Source organism: Terrapene carolina, unplaced genomic scaffold (genome assembly GCF_002925995.2).
Source record: "Terrapene carolina triunguis isolate 2854851 unplaced genomic scaffold, T_m_triunguis-2.0 Scaffold210, whole genome shotgun sequence".
Taxonomy (NCBI): Eukaryota; Metazoa; Chordata; order Testudines; family Emydidae; genus Terrapene; species Terrapene triunguis.
In genome coordinates, this window is record NW_020664561.1 from 27,070,851 (window position 1) to 27,096,071 (window position 25,221).

Genomic DNA, 25,221 nt, shown 5'->3' on the forward strand with positions numbered 1-25,221 from the left:
CACACATTAGATACTATTAGCATTCCTTTTTAATAACTTCACACATTAAGGAGACTGTATATTTTGATTACTCCCAAATATGTATGGGTAAAGGGGTAGGGGTCTTATAACTGGCCTCAAAGATTGTGACTATAGTTAAAAAAACAAAGGCCTAGTGTACTGAGTAATACTTGGAAGATTGCTTTTACTTTTCACCCTCTAGGGGTGGGTTAAATGTCTGAACAGTGTTGATCTACCATGTTTAGATGTGATTTTGACAAATAGGGAGAAACTGGTTGAGAATTTGAAAGTGGAAGGCAGCTTGGGTGAAAGTGATCATGAAATGATAGAGTTCATGATTCTAAGGAATGGTAGGAGGGAGAACAGCAAAATAAAGACAATGGATTTCAAGAAGGCAGACTTTAGCAAACTCAGGGAGTTGGTAGGTAAGATCCCATGGGAAGCAAATCTAAGGGGAAAAACAATTGAAGACAGCAGTTTTTCAGAGACATTATTAAGGGCACAAGAGCAAAATATCCCACTGCGTAGGAAAGATAGGAAGTACAGTAACTCCTCACTTAACATCCTCCTGCTTAATGTTGTTTTGAAGTTATGTCGCTGCTCCATTAGGGAACATGCTCATTTAAAGTTGTGCAATTCTCTTATGTCATTTGGCTGCCTGCTCTGTCCACTGCTTATAAGATGCTGTGGAAAAGCAGTGACTTTACAAGAGAGCATTGCACAAGTTCCTCTTTGCCCCCATCTCCCCCTCCCTCCCAGTGCTTCCCCCTGCCACCAAACAGCTGTTTGGCAGTGCTTAGGACTTTCTGGGAGGGGGGGAAGGAGCAGGGACGCAGTGTGCTCTGGAGAGGAGGTGGAAAGAGGTGGGCATGGAGTGGAGCAGGGACGGGCAAAGGCAGGACTGGGGCATCCCCCGGCAAAGTCAGCACCTGTTCTTCTTGGGGGAAGCTGCCACAGCGCAAGGTGCTTCCTAGCATCCTTGCCTGCAGCAGGCTGTGCCTGTGTGGGGTAAGCCAGGGGCACCTCCCAGCCACAGTACAGTGTATAATGCCTTTTGTGTGCCCCAAAAAAATTAACCAAGAGATTAAATCAAGAGTCCTACAAAAAGTGGAAACTAAGTCAAATTACGAAGCATGAATATAAACAAATAACACAGAAGAGAATAAGGTGATAAGTAACAGTCAGCATGGATTTGTCAAAAACAAATCATGTCAAACCAACCTGATAGCTTTCTTTGACAGGGTAACAAGCCTTTGTGGAAAGGGGGAAAACGGTAGACATAGTATATCTTGGCCATTCCCAGAGAGTAGTTATCAGTAGTAGTTCAGTCATGCTGGAAAGCATAATGAGTGGGATCAGTTTTGGGTCTGGTTCTGTTCAATATCTTCATCAATGATTTAGATAATGGTATAGAGAGTACACTTTTAAAGTTTGCAGATGATACTAAGCTGGGAGGGGTTGTAAGTGCTTTGGAGGATAGGATAAAAATTCAAAATGATCTGGATAGACTGGAGAAACAGTCTGAAGTAAATAGGTTGAAAATTCAATAAGGTCAAAGGCAAAGTAGTCCACTTAGGAACAAGCAGTTGCACATATACAAAATGGGAAATGACTGCCCAGGAAGGAGTATTGTGGAAAGGAATCTGGGGGTCATAGTGGAACACAAGCTTAATTCAAGTCAACAATGTAACACTGTTGCAAAAAAAGCGAACATCATGCTGGGATGTATTAGGAGGAGTGTTGTAAGCAAGACACAAGAAGTAATTCTTCCGCTCTACGCTGCTGATTAGGCCTCAACTGGAGTATTATGTCCAGTTCTGGGTGCCACATTTCAGGAAAGATGTGGACAAATTGGAGAAAGTCCAGAGAAGAGCAACAAAAATGATTAAAGGTCTAGAAAACATGACCTATGAGGGAAGATTGAAAAAATTGTGTTTGTTTAGTCTGGAAAAGAGAAGACTGAGAGGACACATGAAAACAGTTTTCAAGCACATAAAAGGTTGTTACAAGGAGGAGGGAGAATTGTTCTCCTTAACCTATGAGGCTAGGACAAGAAGCAATGGGCTTAAACTGCAGCAAAAGAGGTTTAGGCTGGACATTAGGAAAAACTTCCTGTCAGGGTGGTTAAGCACTAGAATAAATTGCCTAGAGAGGTTGTGGAATCTCCATCATTGGAGATTTTTAAGAGCAGGTTAGACAAACACCTGTCAGGAATGGTCGAGATAATACTTAGTCCTGCCCTGAGTGCAGGGGACTGGACTAGATGACCTCTCGAGGTCCCTTCCAGTCCTATGATTCTATGTCCCATAAGATACTGAGATGGTCACAATTCATGCAAAATGTTATACACCCTACTTTGGCTTTGAGTGAGCCACTAGCATTTTGTGATTTATATGCAAGTGAGCTTTTTTTTTTTCCGTTTAACTGCAGCATAGCTATTTTTTCTATTAGTTAAAACTAATCACTGCCACTGTAGAGAAAGTGGTAAAGCTTAGCAATTTTTTTTTAAAAAGGTAAATGTTTAGTTTACATGTAATGCAACAACTCTAAAACATGAGAAACTACAGTAATTATTTTTGGACTATAGTAATAATCAGATTTCTTGTTGTCAAGCATCTCTGTACAGCCAGTTAATTGGCAATCCTTATTAGCCACTGTTTGGATTAGCCTTTTGCAAGAGCAAAATGCTAGATTTAGGTTATTAAAACCACGTGCTTTTGTTCTGTGCAGCTGTAGGGATGGGGGACAAACCATTTAAACAAACCAGAGAGGACAGATTCATATTAGCATTTTAAAACATAGGTGCTAGAATTAGCGGTGCTGCCGCACCCCCTGGCTTGAAGTGATTTCCATCATATACAGGGTTTACAGTTTGGTTCAATGGCTCTCAGCACCCCCACTATACAAGTTGTTCCAACACTCATTTTAAAACACCAAATTTTATCATGATTTAAGTCAGGGAGCAGGAAATTGTTATTCAAATTTATTTTAATCATGTTTTGCATTTGTACTTCAATTAGATTTTCTGAAGAAAGGTTCATTACCACTGAAATTAGTTGCAAATCAACATTACATAGCTTTTAGATTAGATTTGGAGACTGCACTATATTCATACACATTTATTCAGATTCTTAACTGTTAGAAAATAGAGTAAAATAAAGCTAGTAAATAATCATTCACTAGCTTTATTTTACTCTAGATTTCATGCCAAGCTGTAATTGGAGGGAAACAACTCAATTAAAAATGTACAAACACATTGGTATTAGTTAAATAAAAACTATCTTTCTGCTGGATACATAAGAGAGAAGAAAGTGTATCCAAACATGTTTTGTTTAAAAACAAAAAACCACAGCTTTAAATGCAAAGGCAGCATTAACTGTAGCTAGTGAATTGACAGACTGTTTCTGGTTACTGTGAGCCAAGTTTTCAAAGTTATTTAGGTTCGTAAAGGATGCAGATAGGCACCTTGTGGGATTTTTAAAAGTGCCCAAGCATGTCCAGTGCCTAACTCCTATTTAAACCAATGGGAATTAGGTTGAAAATCTGGCCCCACGTCCTTAAATCTTGAAAAGTTGGATCTTATCCTCTCCAACCTTGTTTTCATTCATAGACTGGAAAAGGAAAACAAGCATTTCTACTTTTTCAACTTTGAATGAACTAAACCAAATAAAGACAAATATTCCTTCTGCATCTGCTAGCTAAACTGAAACCAAAAATAAAAGCTTTTCTATACAACAGAAATTGAAAGTACTGACATTTGGAAATATATAACTACCCCAGTATTTCCTCCACTATAAAAACTGAAAATATTTAATTCAGTTCAGTGATGACGTGTGTAATGGTTGGGTTGACCTTTAAAATAGAATGTATCCCCCCCAATTATTTTTTTTTTTATATATATATAAAAAAAGCAGCATCCTTTCATGCATCAAAATCTGAGGAGGGCTCAGTGATTCTGCATATTTTTATTTAAATGGTTACTAATTACAGTAAGTTTACACTTTAAAAAATCCAATTTAAATCAGATCTTAAATACTTTTCCTATTTAAAAATAAACCTGTTTAAAATTAAATTCTGAAATTGACAACCTATGTTAGTCATTGATTTTTCTCCACCCTGACAAACTACTCACAACCACTCCAGTGTTTTTTGTTTTTGTATTCACATGACATGAATAAACAAGAGGGGGGTACTTTGCAATGCAGTGGCAATAAAAAAAGGTAGAAGAAGTGAGATTTTTTTTCCAAACTTTGCTCAGAAATCTCTGAAGTGGCACCAGGAAATCTTCATTAGATTAGTTCACAAGCAACTCAATTTACAAAATAGATGTACCATGCACACACAATAGTGGGGAATTTTTTTAATAAATCAAAGCTGCTTATTTGTTTTTGTGAAGAACAACATGGGGAAAGTCCTAAAGAGTAGTGTTACTGCACTGAAACATTTCATATAAGAGGGACAAGCATGTTCTCCAGAGTTTTATTGAAAGTAAAACCATTTTCTGTTAGTACTTCCATGATTAATTCCCCTCCCCTCATAATCTACCATCTGAAAGCACCAACACAGTCATATTTTGCCCTAGGATTTTTCACAAGACAATATACATTTCCTTTTTTAATATAAATTGTTTTAATTGAATTTTACATATTACAAGAGTCATTGCACTTATGTGAAATAATCTTACCATATGTTTATATTTACAGCTTTTGCCTCTGAAACTTCTCTAAGTCTAGGTACTTTCATGTCAGTTTCAGAAAACCTCTCCAGTTTCCAGCATAGAAAGCTTTCATAATTACTGAAAGAGCCATTAGTATATATACAAAACATGATGATTTCTAAATTCTAGAATGATTTGTTGCAGTGGTAAAGATGTCAGTTTCAGAAAGCACTTTACTGTGAAATGCTGTCCATACCCAATACAACATAAAAACAAGGTGTTAGACACTTTTTCCCTCTTCTTCCTGCCCTTAACTCCAAAAAGAAAGTCAGCAAATTTAAATTATAAAATGATACTCCATTAGTTGAGGGTGTGTACTTTCCCAAATACATCACTGGAAAAGTTAATTCCATACAAATATTTACATGCTATTTATATTATGTGATCTCTTAATGCATTTTTAATCACTACTGAAATAGTACTGCTTGAACATTACAACTTCTCTTCATTCTTAATGCAAACTGTATCCTTTGGTTTATTAAGCATCTTTACATCATTCAGCAGTCTTCTGGGTGTCAAAATATGAGTGGAACCTGGTAAAACAGAATACACTTTTAGATGGATGCAGCTAACTATGTATGATTTGCAGACATCAGCATAACTCACTACCAAATCAAAATTGCGTGTTAAGTATTTTTATTGTACCTTTCATACGTTGGATACAGTACTTTAAAATGCTTTACTTTAATGATTTTGATGCTGGACATGCAGTGATTATGGAAGCAAATGCTCCTCCCACCCCCAAGGTAGGGGGTGGCTTTGACTGTGTTAGCAGGAGAACAAAACCTTGGGGGCCCTTCCAAGGATTCCACTCCCCCTCCCCCCCACCACATGGGTTTGAGAAGTGGAGAATCAGTGCCTAATAGGCTGAAGGTTATGCTGTGCTCTTTTGTACACCTTATTTGCTTCCGCATACCTATAAACCCTTCCCCCTATCCACAGCTGCCATAATCTGAGCACCAGGAAGAAAAGATCCCCTTCTCCCTCCCCCACTTTTGGGATCAGAGGACCACCAGGGTTTGGGGCTGTGTGGTAGGCACCACGGTAGTCACCTTTTAAGGGCTAGGAAAGAGTGGCCTGGGCAGTGAGGAGTGGGGTTTTTGCCTTCCTCCCAGTAGCCCAGTGACTCAACAGGTTGGCTATGTTGCAAAATGCATTTTGGCACAATGTTGCAGGTGCCCAGTGCAGGTTATTGTTCAACAGCGTTCTCTGATAAACCTGAGTTGGAAGTAAATTAGGAGATATCTCCTAAAGGCAGCAGCAAATGGGGCTGGGCTTCTACTGTCTGGTACAGTAAGAAGACACCTTTCCCCCACTCTCTTAACCCTCCTGTTAGGTGATGGAGTCCCAGAAGCTGTACTAGGATCAGGTTAACAGAGTGTATGTGTTTGAGGGGGGCGGGGGGGGGGGGGGGGGGGGAAGGCACACTGATGGCAGCCCTTCACCAAGTAGAATAGATTCATCCAGTGCAGGTCATTTGTCCTCTGTAGTTGCTGTTGGATGGTTTCCTGATGTGTTACTTAAAGTTGCAGCCTAGTTAAACCACATTCCTGGTGTCCTGTCTTCCTTCTTGTGGTGTCTGGGACAATAATAGCCACCATTATGCCCTCTCTCAGCATCAGCTCTGGATATCAAACTTTTTTTTTTAAACTGTGAAGTTTTACTCCTCTGACACATACTATAAGATTTTTAACTGCTATCTAGACAGAGCAACAGCAGCTGGTAGAAGAGCTATCTCCAATAATTCCTGCAGCAGCTACACTGGTAAAATCAATTCTTGGCATGTGTCATGAAACAACCAGGAACCACTACAATTCTTAGGATTATGTGGACTTCATCAGAAGTAAATGATTGACCCCTGGCTAGAGCTAGAAGAATGCTACCAAAAGTTCTGGGCCAAACTGTAGCCATTTCAGTTATTACTGCAGAAAAATTTTCTAAGTCCGTAATATTTTTGCACTACTCTGGTTTGTGTTTTCCAATTTCAGCTGGTAACAGTAACTGCAACAAGTTCAGTAATGGGCTAGGTGCAAGTGAATGCAAAGATGAAACAAAACAGTTGTCAGGAGATTCACTGTAATGCGTACCTTTAGCGATCATCTGCATGACTCCTGTGAGTCATACATCTGATTCAGTAATTTAGAAATTAGGATACTACATTTCAGCAGCAAGACTGAGGTCTGAATTGTCTCACATTGGTTATCAATTCTTCTTTCGGGATTTTCAGGGTAACTGTGGGAATGTGTCTTTTTAGAACAAGAAACGAAGGCAATAGCCATAAAGGACCAATTCAGATCTAGGGATACTGGATGTAGTTTCAAAAGAGCATAGTGGGCATATGATGCTTTTTCTAGACTGACCTAGGGGACGCAGAAAAATATGCTTGTTTTTCAAAAATGCACTTAAAAACTAAACATCATTAGGCTCAAATGAAGCACCTCATCTCATCTACTACTTCCTCTTCCCTAGACAGGCTTACCAATAATAACTTCACAAGATTTGTAGGCTTGAGAAACTTCATAAGCACTGCGTATCTCAGAGTATGTGATGCCTCCAATTACAAAAACTATCAGCTTTGAACCACTCTTTCGGTCATCCAGGTAACTAGTCTTGGACTTCTGGCGAGCACTGTAAAATAGTTCATAAGAAAACTTGAGCACATAAGAGCACAGTGATATATTGCATCTAGTTTCACCACCCACATATAGTGTAATGTACTAGTAAAAATGACAGAAAATTTCCAGGTTTGCAGTGTTGCTGTAGCCTTCAAAAGAGGAGACTGGGAGTTTAAATTCTTAACTTTGCTGGACACTAAAAATCATGGTCTTCTGCCATAAATCCTGGGTCTTTATTATTACAACAAATCTGTAACCCACTAACTCTGTTTTTGGCCCTATGACAGCAGAGGTGTTAATGTGCTATTTCACCTTCAATGGTCCCTTAGAATGTGTGTTAGCTACTTATGCTAAACAAATCTGTTCCATCTCATATTTAGCTGTGACACTGATTACCTTTCCAAGACCTGAAGAAGAGCTCTCTGCAGTTCGAAAGCTTGTCTCTTTCACTAACAAAGGTTTGTCCAACAACAAGATATCTCACCCACCTGGTCTCAGAAAATTTCCAGGCAAGTCTGACCAATTAGACATTTCAGGAAAACTTAAAGAAAATTAGACACGTCTTTTTCACAGTTGTGTAGTAGAATATCTTTTGACTCAAATTATAATTGGATGAATTACAAGGGGAAGTCATGATTATGTAAAAAAATTTGACCAAAAAGTGTACTACACCATAGATACAAGTCTAAAACCTACAGTTATCACAAAAGGGAAAAGTAAATACAAGTGAGAAATTTGAGATACACCTGGTCTCTCTCTCTCTCTCTCTCTCTCTCTCTCTCAAAATCTACATTTCTATGAGAAAAGCTTGAAAATTCTGAATGCGAATGATCCAATTAAACCTTTCCCAAAAAAAGGGTTCATCTCCTTTAAGTCAGACAAACATCACTGTCCTTCTCAATACCTAGCTGTAAATAGCACCATGATGAATATTGGCCAATACTGAAAAAGACTGCTGGACAGTGTGGTACAGCTGCTGGAGGACTGTTAGGTCACACAGTCTCTACATTTGCACTGCATTGACCTCAGTAGGTCAGCAAACTACTAATGCCCCCAAAAGACACCCAACTTCAAATCTGTGACTAGCCAGAAAATTGTGCCCCTACCTATCAGACAAAGACCTGCCTACAATGATCAATATTTGTGACATCCAACATTGATTATTGCAACTCACATCTGAATCCACACATTGAAAAAAAGCTTTAAGCGGTACTATGCAAAGATTCACTGAATATATAAACACACACCCCCTCCACTATACTCTCCATGCTAGCTGTCTGATATTCAAAGACTTCCATGGGACTGTACTTAGCTACCAGTGATCACCTCTCTCTCTAGGGCCACTGATTTCCACAAGAGTTAAATTCCACTAGGATAATTAAATTGTTCAGTAAGGGGAGGCTTGAGAGTACAGGAGACAGAACTTTCACAAAACTCAGACCTAGCCTACAGATTTCACTCTTTTGAAAAAATAATGATGGGAACTGCCACTTTCAGAACTAAATGCAAAAAACACATTTCTTCAACCTAATACAGACACAAGACACAGAGTCACACACAAACCACCACTTATAAACTACTCAAGCTAACTCTCCTAAAGGTGACTTAATTCTGGTAAGAAAGATGTTATTTTTATTTCAAATATGTGGGAGGCACTCAAACTACAATTATGAGCTATATAAGTAACTAACTTGAGGGTCATACAGCAAAGCTCCAGAGATTAACTGAAATGCTTTTTAGTAGATTTCATTTTATACTAAATAGTTACTTCAGCCCTACTGGGCATCATTTCTCAAAATGAAAGTTATACAATGCACGTAAGAAAATATAGTGAGAATAGTAAATTATTATCCTGAATATAAATTGTAACAATTTACCTTACTGCCCCTGAACCATTCCAGGATGCAGGGCACTGGGAACAGTAAGGCCATTCTTTTGAATCTAGTTTGTTTTCTATAGCATCCTGGAGGGGGGGAAAAATATATATTCATTTTAACCAAGTTATGTTAACTTGAAACACAATACATATACAAAACCCCATAAATTTCAACTTCTAACAAGACTGGCTGGTTTAGAACTTCAATCCAGAAGCAGTGACAAGTCAAAACAGATGATTTCACAAGAACCAGTGCTCCTACTGTGAAAAAGACTAAGCACCACACCACATCTATATTTAATTACTGGAGTGCTGAAAGTCATTTGTGACTTAGACGCCGTGTATCACGACGAGGAAGAAAAACAGCGGGAAGTAATCTCTAACTAATTTTTAACACAACATTGATTTAATTGTTCAGATTTCATCTTTGATTTTTTTATGTATAACTGCATTAACCTACTTAATTTCTCCACAAAGAAATTATGTGGGTATGTATGTATATATATATATATGGGAAGTCCGAGTTTCTAAAGACAAAACTACACTACTAACTTTGCATGGATTTCCCAGGTGACTAATGGCATCCATTACATGAATTTAACATTTAAACTATAGTCTAAAGATCCACTTTACACACACACACACACACACACACACACACACACACACACACACACACACACAGAGTTTAATTTAAAGAAGCCAATATCAAACTATCAGCCACTGGAGAAGAAATTCAAATGTCTCCCTCTACCTTAATTTGTTTCAGCTAGCTTTAAACTATTTTCCAGTTATACTTAAAACTAAGTTTACCTTATACATTTAATTTTTTATTTTAATATACTAACTAGAAATTTAGTGGTTATGTGCACACGTCTAAAGAACTTTCCTCTTAAGAAAATTTTATGGAATATAAAATATAATTAACTCAAAACTTTTATAATGCCATTTCAAAAGATCATCTTGGATAAACTGTTAGAAATATTCTTAAGTACTTTATAAGCTATATTGCACCTAGGAAACAACTATGTTCTTAGAGTTTACCTCCATAACATCTTTGATAACAGGTGTCCATCTAGAAAGCTGAAATGTTTCTTCTGAAGAGCGGTCCTTCCTTGATTGTCTACGTTGCTGAGAAGCAGACTAAATAAAGATTTAAAAAAAAAATTTTTTTAAAGAGAGGCTATAGTTTTATTACACTATTTCTTTTAAATCATTCCCAACAAAACAGGAAGTTCTAAGGAAATATTGCACCATGTGCATTAAAGTATGTAGAGTACATTTCAGCTGCAATTCAAAATTAAGTACTGGAAACCTCTATTTCAGAAACAAAGAGCTGGATATTTACCCAAAAAAGTGATTGTTTGAATGCTGAAGTGTATATTCTACAATTGCTAAGCTAATGGCTCCCCACATATAATTCTTGCCCAGTTGCTGGAGCTTAAGGTTTACAGCAGTGGTCCCCAAACTTTGTACCTCACACCTGTCCGCCCTCGTACTAGATTTTATTATGAGGCACCTATACACTTTGATAGAACAGTGAAACGGGAATAAAGAGTGTTTCCCAGAAAGTATGATTAAGTTATAAAACAAAAAATTGAATTTTTTTTTGTTACTATGAGGACTGCCTATCTCACTTAAATGATCAGATTCTTAAAATTAAGTGTACGAAAACTTTGAGTTCAGACATTACATTACACTATACTCAAAGCCTGCATAACTTTGACAAGTTATGGAACAAACAGCTTGCATCAAAATAAGATTATTTTTGTAAAAATGTTAGATATTACTTGGAAAACTATCAAGTGTAAAACCAGCATACTGTTTTAAAAGTTAGATATGTCGCAAATGTTAGCAGTGAGAATTTCTCAAGAATTCCTAGGAAAATAACTAACTTCTGTAACTTCTAGATTCTCCCAAGAAAAATGTGGAATGCCATATTAAGAGTTGCAGAAAAAGCCTTAGAGCTAAATGGAAAAAATGCAGTATTTCTTACTGTAGGAGAGAGAGAAAGCTTGGAGCACTCTACCTGGTGCAAGACCTGAGGCCCGAACCAGAGACTGTGAACCAAAGTCAGGCCATGTATTAAAGTACATGCTTACAAGTACACTCTGATACATGACCTTGGCAAAGGTACTGCTAATGTTGCTAAAACACAGGCACTCCTAAGAAGCAAGGGGGTGGGGGTGAGGGTGTCCGTCCAACATATTAGCCCAGGTACATCCTGACCTAACACCAGATAAGAGGGTTTGACAGAAGTGATGAACAGGGATGTTTGGCCTGAGACATCTAGAGCAAGGTACAAGGGGAGGTAACAAGCAGATGTCATGAAACATGTAAGGTGGTACATAAATTGTTTGTCTCAGGTCTATAAATGTCGGGGAACCTTGCCTTAACCCAGAGGTGGGCAAACTATGGCCTGTGGGCCGGATCCGGTTCGTCAGGGCTTTCAATCCGGCCCGCGGGATTGCCAGCCCTGTGGCGTAGTGGGGCTAAGGCAGGCTCCCTGCCTGCCCTGGCCCCACACCGTTCCTGGAAGCCACCCACACCATGTCCCTGCAGCCCTGGGGGTGGGAGGAGGAGAGGGGGCAGAGGGCTCTGTGCACTGCCCTCGCCTAGAGTCACCGTCCCCCACAGCTCCCACTGGCCAGGAACGGGGAACTGTGGCCAATGGAAGCTTCAGGGGTGGTTCCCACAGGCAAGGGCAGTACGCGGCAGAGCCACCTGCCCCACCCCACCCCCAGGAGCCACTGCCAGACATGCTGGCCACTTCCGGGAGCGGCGTGGGGATAGGGCAGGCAGAGAGCCTGCCTTAGTCCTGCTGTGCACTGCTGCCACCCCAGAGCTGCTCAAGGTAAGCACCCCAAACCCTTCCTGCATCCCAACCCCCTGCCTTGATCCTCCTGCTGCATCCCTCCCACACCCCAACCCCCTGCCCTGAGCCCCCAATGCCTGCCGCACTCCTCCTGCACCTCAACCCCCTGCCCTGAGCCCTCTCCTGCACCCCATCCCACACCCTGCACTCCAACCCCCAGCCCCAGCCCTACTTTCATGGCCCTGCATACAATTTCCCCACCCAGATGTGGCCCTCGAGCCAAAAAATTTGCCCATCCCTGCCTTAACTCTTTGTGCAGCCGAGGGGACAGCAGAAATTCCTGCTGTTGACTGAGCCACTCTTTGCCACTGGGCTCTCGTGTTAGTGTACCCACAGCTCCTATGAGATGCTAGTACTGTGCTTGAAGATACTAAATCTGGTCAAGTGCCTCTGTCACCGAACCATGCCTGTGGTCTTTCTTTACGAGTAACACCGAGGCCTGCTGAATTAGCAGGCTGAATTGTCTGCTAGAGCTAATAATATCAGAGCTCCAAGAACAGAAGCACTGAGCAGCTGGAACAGCTAAGTGGCCCCTGGATAGCGTTACCACAGCAACAACATTCCAGCCTTCAACACTTAACACTTACCGAGACCACAACAGGTACACCAAGGTATTTCCAATTTTTTATCATGTCGCTATCACTTTCTATTTGTACATTCTGGATCAGTTTGTCCAAATTCTCTTGTGTAGTTCCTTTTGCCACAAAGAAAAAAATGAGTAAGTTAGATTTTGAATTAACAAGGCCATCTGATACTTTAGGATAAAATTAGCTCTTGGTCCCAGACATGACAGGATTTTTGATTTAAAAACTAGGATATATTTATTTGATAGTTCATAATAAATCTATCCTTTTAAATTTACCATAATCTGCTTCAGATACTGAAATAAATACTTGAAAATTCAAATGTCACTTCATGCCAATCTTTGAGAATACATTCAAATCTCTATAGGAGCCTCTATTTCCTTTACTCCAACAGCAATCAGTACATTTCTGGGTCCAGTACAGCAGATCTTGATGGTCCAAGGTCCCACTTGGCAAAATAATTCAGTTTTGGGGAAACGGAGGTGGAAGGAAAGGCAAGTCAAACCTCATTCAAAGCTTAATCACATTATCAGTTACCTAAGTTTGTGCTACTCAGTGCTTATGATTGAGAGCTCAGGAATGCATTCTCCTCTCCAGTCTCTTTTCACCACTCTTCCCCATCCACTCCAAATCCCAGGATGCACCTAACAGCAAATCCCACCCCAAATCCTCCAAACACTGACCTGGGTAAGGAAGGGACAATTCAAGAAAATATCCCACATACCAAGTACTGAGATGCTGCTCAGATAAGCTATTGTAAAACAAATGTGCTTGCTTGTTGTGCTGTATCACTTCTAGCCCTGTATGAGCAACCTCTTCAAGAGGCATCTGGGGAAAAGAGGCTACAAGTTATGGCAGCATTTCCTTTTAACCTGCCATGGCCTAGTATGACTGGTCCATACCCAGTATTGGTCTCTGCACTAAAACCTAGTATTGAAATCTATAACATATTGAAAAACAAAGCAACTTATCATACCATTTGTGCTGAAGATATAAAGGAGTATAGCTCTTATTTTATCATAAGAGTCATGGTTTTTGTTGAGTAGAACTGGAAGAAGGACTCTCATTGCGTCTTTCACTTTTTGGCCCTCTGCATCAGTTCCAAGAGCTAAATCCTAAGTGAAAAGCAAACAAAGTGGTCTTAGTGACCAATCATTAAAACAAATAGCATCAGTTTGTGTTTCTGTATTTAGTTCCAGCAAAATGCGAGTTACCACTAACTTTACAAACATTACCACCATGGTGGTTGTGATGGAAGAGTTTCACTAATGACTCTGTTAACACTGAACTTAAACCAAAGGTCCTGTGTCTACACAATTGAAACAGCTATGCTAAACTATTATAGTTGTGTATTTCAACTGTGGTATCAGAGCTTGTATTTTTTAAACTCTGTAGCAAAACAATTTTGACAGTCCACGCTGGCCAGTCAAATCTTGTTAGAAAACAGCTCTGCCAAAGAATTTCAGCTATAATTAAACACAGTTGTCAGTAAGGGCCCTGTCTGTACAGATGAAACTAACAGCCGGAATATGAACATTTTCAAAACTGAAGAGCTTTTACATTGTAAATATTGTAAAAGTTTGGTCAGATTTTGTTTAAAGTTGTATTACCAAGTTCCAGACCAAAGACCACTATAACAAAAGTTGCTTCTTATACCCATGTTATATTTTGCAATTATAAGAGAGTCTTTATGTTCATAATATTAAAGAATAAGCTTAAACATTTTAAATATGATTTTGTACTTCATACTTCAGGTTAACAGTATTAGCTTGTTTGTTTATGGTAGTGCCCACAGCATACAAGCTGCTTTCTATACATTCAGAAAGGGAGAGTACCAGCTCTGAGGAGCTCATAATCTAAGGTGAGACATAACTGGACAAGAAATTAGGGAAAGAGAAAAACAAGTTGGGATTTTTTTTTTTTTTTTTTTTTTAAATAAAAAGGTCAACTAGATTACCCATAGGCAAAGGTAGGTCTTTTAACAGAGACTTAAATATTGACAGGATAGGAACCTCGGGGATGAAGTCTTACAGTAAGATTACTCAAGAGTAGACAATTAAAAAAAAAAAAATCAGACATGAAAAAGGCAGATACAAGCTACAAAATCAGTCTTATGAAAATGACTATTTCTGCATAGACTGCAAACATTAGATTTATTTACACTAACAACTTTCACATACCTGTTCAGTTTTGCACAGCTTTTCTATACTGGATTTAAACTTACTCATGCAATCTTCTGCTATGTTAAGATGGACTACTTGCTGTAAGAGAACAAACATCGTAACTTACTTCTTTTCACATAGTTCAGTCATAGCAGGAGTACAATTTAGTTCATTTTTACTAGTTACACAGTCATCTTTTGACTATCTGAGCTTAATTTTGTAACCACCTCATACTTATGTGTTTTACTTAGAACAAGTGATGGCTTTTTCAGTAAGGATCAAATTCCTGGTTTTCAAAGGCAGAAACTTTTGCATGTGCAGTTTTGTTTGTTTGTTTTGTTAAGACTATAACTATGACAGCTGCAGGTTAAGGAAGGTAGTAATCTGTATGATTGGTAGCTATAGCCAAATACAGTTTAGATGACCCGTCTTGGCACTAAAACACCAAGCAGAAATTGCTGTGTCGTGACAAGGTGGAGATCAGTCCCAAAGACATGAAATTTAGGAAGCCTAATGTTCACATATCTCCATAACAGCCATCAGTCTGATTAAAGTGCAAGGAGGAAGAGACTGTCTAAATTAATTTTGATAATCAAATTGTAGTTACAAAATCTACAATGAAATTATTGGAATTGAGGTCCCCCTCCCCCTTTACTAATTTCTCATTTCTCAAAAAATCTCAATCAACAGCCTATAATAAGTGAAGAACCTTGTGGCCTAAAATAGGGAAGTGTTGACTTATGACCTTCACTTAGGATATGGGAATTAGCTTATGATTCTATATTTTGCTAGCTTCCGGTGACTGCCTCACCCTACTTGACTAATCCCTTACATCCTTCCAGAAAAGCACAATGTGACTGATTACAAGCTGATGTCACTCCATTAGGCTTTTGTATAAGGCCGCTTTATAATTATGAATTTTGAAATATGCCTTTACCAAATCCAATAACTTGAGTATTTCAATGCTGTGAAATCATGAGAGAGGATTAAATTCATCTGGATTATCTCAAATTCTAGCCCATTAGAATGTCTTCTCACAAATAACTAAGATACAAAATATGATTTTCTAAATATTAGAGTTAATAAAATGTATCAAATGCAAGTTTTGACCCTGGATGTTGCTGTTTTTTGACTGAAGGCAATACCAAAAATAAAAAATGAAGATGACACTTTAAAATCACAACCGAAGATTCTTTAGGTGTTTGATTAGGTAATTAAACTTGAGAATTTCAAGTTTATCATCTGCTAGTCTCTATCTGCAATGTCACTACTCTATTCCATGGAGTGAAAAAACAAAAAGTGCACCAGGAGAGTGCCATTCACAAAGAAAGATGGTTTATTAGACTTCTAGGTACTATTATTCATCTATAGGAGACCTCTTTCCCTCAACCAGCTTAAGTGATAAAGTCGAGATATGCAACTGGCTGGAACCTGATCTCACTCAGGAGTCCAGAACATCTTTAAGGGGAAATGCGTGCAACAGCAGTACATCTTTTTAAGTCTCTGTTTTTAATTTCTATAATACATGAAGATTCTGCAGTGGGTTTACGATTAGCCACACCTGTTAACTTATGATTACAGGTCAAGTGAGAACATGGTCATGCTTCCGTAGTTTCCTTTAGATGTGTATTTTTGCAGATAGGGGTTTCATTTCAGTTTTAATTGATGCATCTTACACTACTTAACTTTAGAATCTTTACTAAGAAAATAAAATACCATGGTGTAAAGTTAAGTTTGACAATATACTAATTGTGTGTTGATCCTATTAATTTGAAACATTTCTTCCATTCATCATTGCTATATAAAGAGAAAGTAAAAGCAATACTGCGAAGCATTAGTTGTTCAGACAGGTATCTACAATCATAATCCAAGTGCATTAGTTTACTTAAAGAGTATGAATTCATCCAACAGAAGGCTTTAAACATTTCATATTGACAAAAAAAGCAGTCACACTTGGAAGTGGACTTACTCCTCAAAAAATGTGTTCATTGAGAACAAAAATATGAAGCACCTAATATAAAACCATGCATGACAAAAGCTCAATATAAAAAACAAAAAACAAACAAAAAAACCAAACCAACAGATTTTTCCACCTTAAGGTTCTTGAATTAAAATCATAAAAATATAGCCTTTAAAACCAGAGATATTAATTGGTGAGAACAGTTGACAAGCAAAGTGTAGCAATGTACAGGATGCTGCTTACCTTGGTAATCTGTTTACGGAAGTGTGGCATCTTTTTCATTAGCTGGGCCAGATTACTTAGTGATAACTGTGATAACAGGACAGAGTTTAAAATGAACTGATGTTTCTTATTCAACAAATACAATTTTATTTATTTCCCTTACTGCTGGAGGCTGGGATTTCCCAACTCCACAGCTGAGAAACTCGTATCAATTTCTCAGGTAGGTTAAGAACCAATAACCAAACACAGAATTTTAAACTGACCTTGTTGAAAAATACACTAGGCAAGCAATTAAACATTAGAAAAAAATATTTAACAATAAGTCAGTAATAAGTAACTATTTCTTACTTTTCCTTCTGTTGCTTTTCTCTTTGATGAAACTTCTTTCAAAAGTTTTGGAATTTCCCTGTCAGATTAAGAAAGTAAAGGAATGCTTTACAATCTGAAACAAGTAATTTATTAGTTATAAATTAAATTAACAGTATGATAAAGTAGTAAACGCAAGAGATTTATGGTTTCCAATTATCATAACTGGTTTTTAGTGAAAAATGAGGTTTTAAAAAAATAGATAAAAGATACGTGTTTCCATACATTTCTAGGTAGAAGACTAAAGCTAAATATTCTCAGTAGGAATACCATCAAGTTAAGGCAAACATTTTGGTATTCCATCCTGCAAAAATATACTCATTTTGGATAGGAATGAAATCTCTTTTCTCAATTCATGGCAAAGCTAAGTGCTTCTTGAATTCTAAATTTCCTCCTCAAAATTTAGATGAAGATTGTGAAGTCTCATCATCTTTGAAAGATATACAAATAATTTTAATTTCCAAAGGATTTTAATAAATATTGGTATATGATTTACATACATTTGAGTTATTTTGCTATCATCAGTTTTTGGACACTAGAATTTAAATGTGTACAGCACTGAGAGGTCTGTAAATACTATTTTCCCTTAATAGCTGGCCAAACCAGATAATCTTTTCCCCTTACAAATCTGTAATCTTTCTATAATTATTCAATGTCTTTATACCTTTGTCAATTCTTTTACTGTAGTATTTTCTAATTAAATAATATCCCTGAAATGTATAAAGTATCATAAACATCAAGAACGTATTCACATACTCTAACACATCTGCAATATGCTTGTGCCGAATTTTCACCCAGAGCTCATCCTCCTCCTCCAGAATTGCCTCCCTTTCCTTTCCACTGGGACCATCTGTTTTATATCTACAGACAGGAAATCAGGTTGTGAAATTAGGTATTTCTAATGTATGCTTTACATAAAAGCAACTGAACATGTAAAATAAAAGTTAAATAACTATTTTTAACATTGGCAGGTAATGCACAAAGATGATTTCTTTTTTAAAAAGAAATGTGGTTCTGAAACAATATGTACTATTTTAAGCATATTTTATGCATAATGCTCAGGAAAAGTTAAGGCTGATCCAAAGTCCTTAATAATTAAGGCAAAATTACATTAATTTTAGAATAATTTTCTTATGCAGTAAACTAGTTAAAGCTGGAAATCCATCCTGGCTTATCCTTTGAATATTCTGTAGGTTGTTGGTTTAAAAAAAAAAAAAAAAAACACAACAGATTTACATGCACTTTAATTTCCTCTAGGTTTTTGATTTTCTCCTTTTGAATTGAAGTTGTGTGCAAAGTCAACCCATTGGAGATGACAAAATATAGATAGCATTAGACGTCTATACACCTCTGGAGGTGCAGAAGGACTTGTGTCTACAAACTCCATGTATAGCTACAGAATAGACTTTTGTGGACTAATTACTCCACATAAATCTACAGCTAGCATGCTTAGCATCACAGATTTCAATTATTAAGCAGTTTTCTGTGAACAGACGGAATATGATGCATATTAGATATCTTATGACACAATACTTTCATTTATATTTGGATATAGTTGCAGAAACTCACAAAAAGTGGTTAAACCAGAAGGCAGTAGAAAGAGAAAAATACAAACTTAATTAAAAAAAAAAAAAAAGTAAAATAGTGGCTTTACCTACTGGATAAAAATCTAATCAATAAGTTTCAGACTCGTAAGAATATAAATATAAATAAATGTTGCAAGCTTCGCATTATTTCTGAAACTCTTGTAAATTTCCATTTGATATATAGTTCTTTAGCAGATTCTCAGATATCTGAAATGCATCCCACAAAGGTTGCCTGATAGCATGGCAGAAGTATGATGACTTGTTTGTGACAAACAAATTTGGAAGCAGATTCAAGATTTATGAGACTTGTATCCTATAAGGTGGAACTAAATTAGATCCAAGTTGCAGAGCTCATACCTGGATCTCAACTTCAATAAATATAAAAAAAAATTCAGCTCTACTAGTCACCAATTAAGATTTCAGATTAGGGTAGTAAATATAGCTACATCAGCTAGATGTATTAATTTTTCTGATCATAGGATAAGCCAAGAATTGTTGCTGCTATGGACATTTCCCCCTCCTGCCATAGTTATCCATACCTCTGTGACACCCTCCCCACACCAAATCAGTCTTACTACTGGGGCCGTATCTTTGAAGGGCCACTCAGAAGCTTCAAGACAATGTAACCAATCAAAAATCTCTGGCAAAGAGAGGACAGAAGAAAAAAAGTTTTTAAATAAACTGTAGCCATCTTTATACAGCATAAAGAAGTAAAATAGCAAATAATTCCCTTTGTAGTTCACCTTTAATAACTGTACAAATAAAGCAGATATCAAAGACAGTTCCTAAACTCAAGTCAGAATGAAGTATTTAGATACAAAAAGTTATACTTGCTTGTATGTATCATTTTCAATTGGTAGCAGATCATATGCCATTGCTTGGAAGGTAAGTTCATGGAGTACAGTGGACACAGGGTCAAAGCCACGATCAATTATTAACAGCTGGGAGTGGGTTTTACCCTAAAAACATCAGGACAGAAAAACTTTTAAGGCATACTGTACAAAGCTACAATGCTCCAAATCTATTTGAAGCAACCAAATCACATTCTAAGCCTTCTTGGAAAATCCTATAGAGTGCCAGGACGGTTTATTCTCTGATCAAGAGCAAGATTTTTTTTTTTTTTTTTTTAATTCAAAAACCCATTACAGTTAAGTTGTCATTAGCTATAACAAACTGGCCCAGCTACTACTCAGCCACGAAACAGAGGAAGCTCTCTGTTTAAAGACAATATGCGTTCATACAGGATGTTTATGTATTGGGTTTTCAGGCACACTACAATCCTTTCACTTTTCACCTCAAGAGCAAAAATCCCTTTTGAACTGGACAAAACAGAAAACAAGCATGTCTTAGGCTTGACACACAGAAACATGGATATTATCTGAATCCTAGACCAAGAGAACTTACAGTTTTAAATGTGATAACCAGCTGATCTTGATGTGGATTCAAAATTAAGTTCTTTAGGAGTCACTAGAAGATCAGCATCACAAAACCTCAGCGCTTTGATCAAGTCAGAAGGTCAGCAAGACAGGACCAAACTGAGCATTCAGAATGGCACCAGAGGTCCCAGAATGCATGACTGGTTCCCAACCCTTTTATCAGAGGCTCTTCCTTCCCCCAATAGATCTTTTTCTTCTTTTTGATTTTCTCTTATCTTGTTTGCTCCTGTTTCTGCTCCCAGTCTCTTGGTGGTTGTGCCCATCTCATTTCCCCAAACACTAGAAAAGTACTTCATGCTTGGGTTGGGTGGAGTATCTATTGGTGGCACAGGGGACTCAGTTGCATTTATTCTTGTGGCTGAGCTGAATGCCATGGAATCAGAGACACTTGGGTCAGTGGGTTACTGTCTGAGCATGCAACCACCTGTACACATGACCTATGACAAACTATTAGGGACTATTGTGGGAGAAATGAAGGATGGTAGGCATATTTCTAAGAGCCCTGTTCTCCCACAGCAACGGGATTTCCATGAATCCTGAAGTGGGAAAATTGTACCCCTGAAATAATCCACTGCTTTGCCCAGTGCCCTAAAAAGTGGGATGAGTCAAAATCATGCATTTTCCCTCTGATCTGCACCACCCATTTATTAGTCTGGCAACCCTCCTCCAGGTGGGACGTCTCTGTGTGTTATTATATGAACATAGAGCATCAATTCTGTTTTCTTTGGATAAGAAACCTACTGCACAAGTTCTCTTACAACCTGTTTTTAAATTACACAAAAAGCAACTGAAGGGACAATCAGTTTTCTAGATTTAGTAACCAAATCTTTTTTTAAAAAAAACAGCAGTCTTCTAACATCCTTTAACAATTTCCTTTGTTTACAAAAATAAAGCAAACATGGGATGTAGCTTTCACTCTACCTTTATTTGGCTTTTCTCATCAATTTTATAGTAGTTTTCAAGCTTATTTTCAACTAGCTCTGCAAGTTTGCTGGCATTATCCAATGGCTTGCTGGAGGGGGAAAAAAAGAAAACGCCTCAAATATTGTTTATTAAATTTCTGTTATAAGACATTTTAGTGTCAGTGTTCTATAATGCAACTGCTTACCTTCAAACACCTGTAGTTTCAGAACTCCTACTTAATTTTGAAACATTTCAAACACATTTTTGCCATAATGCAAATTTACAGTACTTTCCCTCAACTATGACATAAAACAGCTTAAGAGCTTACTCCTAAACACACTTAAGCATGGAGGGCTTTGGAGCGGAGCCCGGAGCTGGAGCGCGGAGCAGCAGGTTTTTGCCTGGAGCTGGAGTGGAGCCGGAGCACAGCTCCAAAGCCCGTTAGCATTTCATTCTTATTTTCCTATCAAGCCCACATATCTGTATGATCAAGCCCTAAATTGTTATCTTGTACTCAAAACAAAGTGTACACAGGTGTTTTTTAAAGAAACATAAGCAAGACCAAAATGGATAGCTAATATAATGGATAGCAAGTCTTACCTACATGTACAATAGTCAATAAGAAGAGCGAAAGAACAATAATGGGATGGTTATTCAATTCTGGTTGCAGAAATACTTGAGTGAAAAATTTCAGTGTTTCTCCCCATAATTCTAGTTGCAAAGCTAATCACAAATAACAATGTGTTACACCATATAATATTCAGATTTATAGTAATTTTTATAGTTTAGATGCTATAAGATAAACAGCCTTTAGTTTTATGGTTTAACTGTCAAAATCCTTTAAGCATTTAACTGTAAAAGAATGCTGCTTGTTGAAAATTTGTATAAAAAGTTATGTGCCCACACCACACACAAAAAAAACCAACCAGGAAACTTTTTCTACTTTTAATTTACTATTTAAACACAAGCTTGTTTAGTACTTTGTTCTTAGTATATTATAGGAAATGATAGCTTTAGAGACTGTATGATGAAGTGGTAGAGAAATTTAATAATCTGCATTTCTATTATGCCTTTGATCAGAAAATATCAAAGATGCTTGAGAAGTTTTAATGCATTTAGGCCCTGATTCAGAAGAGCATCCTTACTCAGAACACTTAAACACAAGTATAACTTTAAGGATGTGTTCAAACATATAAAAAGTCAGACCTCCTGGCTCCAGAAAGAGTAAGTAGCTACTAAAGAGAAGGTAGGTGAGGTAATATCTTTTATTGGACCAACTTCTGCTTTCAAGCTTACACAGAGCTCCTCTTCTTCAGGTCTAAGCAGCTAATAGGCAGGCAGGCAGTTTTTGCTTAACTATTTTACCTGAGAATGAAATACTATTTAAATAAATGGCACCATTCCAACTGGTCTGGGCTTGTACTGTAATTATCTCTGAATAGAACAACCAATATTAAAACAAAACCAAAATGGATTTAAAGTTACCAGTAAGACTGACATCCATAAAAAGCTCAAAAATTCAATGCTAGAGCTCAGAATATCTACTCACTACCCCACACCGGGCACAATGAAAAGAAAGAAAACTAAAGGGACAACTTATCTTTTTTAATTAAGTTTCTGTATAGTACACTTTAAAAGTGTGTTATCTTTAAACTTTCAAATTTTAATTTTTAGAAGGTTTTTTTCTGCTCCTGCTTATTTTTTTAATCATCTTTTCAGCTAAGGAGACTGGGCAGCTTGAAACAGAGAGAGGCAAGCCTGAGCACATTTATTTCCCACCCCAACAGCAGTTGTTTAAATCCTTCCCTATGACCCGCAAAGGGCTCCGGGAGAATGGAAGTTGGGAACTTTCTTGGTCCCCAAGGATCAATTGCTCCCTGTTCTCTGGAGAGGTTCAGAAAGGGAAGGGGACTCTCGACTCCGCTCCGATTGCTCCTTAGGCGCCCCCCCGATCTCAAACCTTAGCTTTTTCCCTTCTCCTCTGGCTCCTGTTGCTTCCCAAATCCATGCAGGGATCCCAGAAAAAGGAGACAGTCTCCTATGCTCAAATTTAGTAACACAAGTTCTGTTGCTAGGTTACTGGTAAAACACTCATGCAGAACCTGGGGAACAGGATACATGCAAATCCCCCTCCCCCCCCCAAAAAGTAGTACATGAAAATGATGTCACACTAGCAAATGAGACAGTACGTGCAAGTGACCAGCAACAAAAGCACTGAGACTGACTATATACAAAAAGAGTTGTCAAATGCTCAAGATAAGCAAAAACAATCTGCACCACACTTACTCTATACGTGGACCAACATCAACTTATTTAATTATAGTTAAGGATAAAATATTACGTTTTCATTAAAAGCATATCAGAAGATGGAACATTGCTGTTTCTAAACAGCACTGCAAGTAGGAAGTCATAACACTGAAAACCCTACATATATTTAACACTATTTTCTGCCCTACCTTTTATATCTTACTCCTGGGTTTTCCTCTAAAGTTGCACATAATGTAACAATTTGTTCAGCCATTGCTTCCATGATGGCATCTTTACCATTTGCCTTTTCCACAGTTGGACTGTAACAGCAGAAGAATGCATCTGGGACATCGAGAGTAAATACCTAAGTAAAGCATAGACATGAAAGAGCTTAGCATTGTACATTTCTTTAAAAATAAGAACATCTGGTGTAAGAACAGTCACAGGGGTGAGGACCTTATTTTGTAACAAAAAAGACATGCACAAGAAAATACATATCTAAGCTAACATTACCTAATGATACCATTTTATTTTTATCTCAATCATCTCTCTTTTTCTCTGTCCTCTTGTTCTCACTCTCCTTTCCTCTATTACTCTTCTCCATTTTCTCTTCTCCCTTACAGTCACTACTGTATGTTTCAACCTGTTCACTACCTGTACAGATGGAGGAACCTGAGGCAGTCAGAACTAAATACCATCCAATGTCTGGCATGGAGCAATACAATGCAATGCCAAAGTGATTATAAAGGGACACAGTGAAGCCTCCTTAGGCCCACAATTTGACATACATTTAAGAAGTTATAGTCGGGAGGATGGGGGGAGGGGTAAGAGAGAAATATATACATATACTTGTAGAACTTCAGCAAAAGATTTGACTTGTTTCTGACCCTATTAAAAACTACTCTTCTGGCGGCTCCCCTGTTAAGCAAGTTGCTGCCAGAGATTCACATAATCCTTATATCAACAGGCTCTCTTGACATCTTAAAATTACCTCCGTAGCTATGTAGCCAAATTCCAAATAGGAATTCCCTCTGCAGACAAAGGAGCAAAATGCTTATTTCCTTCTTGCAGAACATGGCCATTCAAACCTGTCCCAGGATGAAGTCTGACTCTACCCAGTTCTATCACCATGCAAACTGGGCTTAGGAGACTAATCAGGAGAAGATGCATCTGAAGAAGTGGGTTTTTTACTCACAAAAATTTATGCCCAAAATAAATTTGCTAGTCTTTAAGGTGCCACCGGACTCCTCGCTGTTTTTGTGGACACAGACTAACATAGCTACAAGGATACTTGTCATCAGGAGATTCTTATCTACCAGCCAAGCAAGCAAAAATGCCCTTTATTGCATGTTTATGATTCACAAAGACCTCAAGGGTTCCCTGATTCCAAGGCATTTAAAAAAAAAAAAAAAAAAAAAAGAGCTAAAAAGGAAAAGGGGTATGGATTCTGCTTAATTGGTTTTATAATGGAAAAAGTATCAATTTCTCAGTTTCAGACAGAGGTTCTCTGGAGGACCAGGATAGTGAATCCCACAATAAACAAACGTTTTCACAGCTCTCAGTTGACTTTGGATGCAGATGTTTCATCAAAACTAAAAAACTTTTTTTGGTAAAAGCAGTTTAATAAAAACAACCCTCTGACAAACATTTGTGATAAAAGCCCTTTGTGTAA

The 25,221-nt window shown here is 37.8% G+C and overlaps 1 protein-coding gene across 1 annotated transcript in view; it reads right to left on the reverse strand.

The window, feature by feature from the left end:
• Window positions 1-4,993: 4,993 nt before the first annotated feature.
• The window catches only part of LOC112115848 (syntaxin-binding protein 3), a 47,211-nt gene continuing 26,983 nt past the window's right edge, over window positions 4,994-25,221 (reverse strand). Inside the window, exons 7-19 of the mRNA XM_024213045.2 lie at window positions 23,759-23,913; window positions 21,321-21,411; window positions 19,798-19,922; window positions 18,134-18,238; window positions 17,360-17,417; window positions 17,033-17,098; window positions 14,848-14,928; window positions 13,644-13,782; window positions 12,671-12,777; window positions 10,253-10,351; window positions 9,210-9,295; window positions 7,197-7,345; window positions 4,994-5,250 (exon numbers count right to left, since the gene is read on the reverse strand). Of these exons, the coding sequence (XP_024068813.1) occupies window positions 5,150-5,250; window positions 7,197-7,345; window positions 9,210-9,295; window positions 10,253-10,351; window positions 12,671-12,777; window positions 13,644-13,782; window positions 14,848-14,928; window positions 17,033-17,098; window positions 17,360-17,417; window positions 18,134-18,238; window positions 19,798-19,922; window positions 21,321-21,411; window positions 23,759-23,913 (1,362 nt within the window). The 3' untranslated portion in view covers window positions 4,994-5,149. The remainder of the gene's footprint in view (window positions 5,251-7,196; window positions 7,346-9,209; window positions 9,296-10,252; window positions 10,352-12,670; window positions 12,778-13,643; window positions 13,783-14,847; window positions 14,929-17,032; window positions 17,099-17,359; window positions 17,418-18,133; window positions 18,239-19,797; window positions 19,923-21,320; window positions 21,412-23,758; window positions 23,914-25,221) is intronic.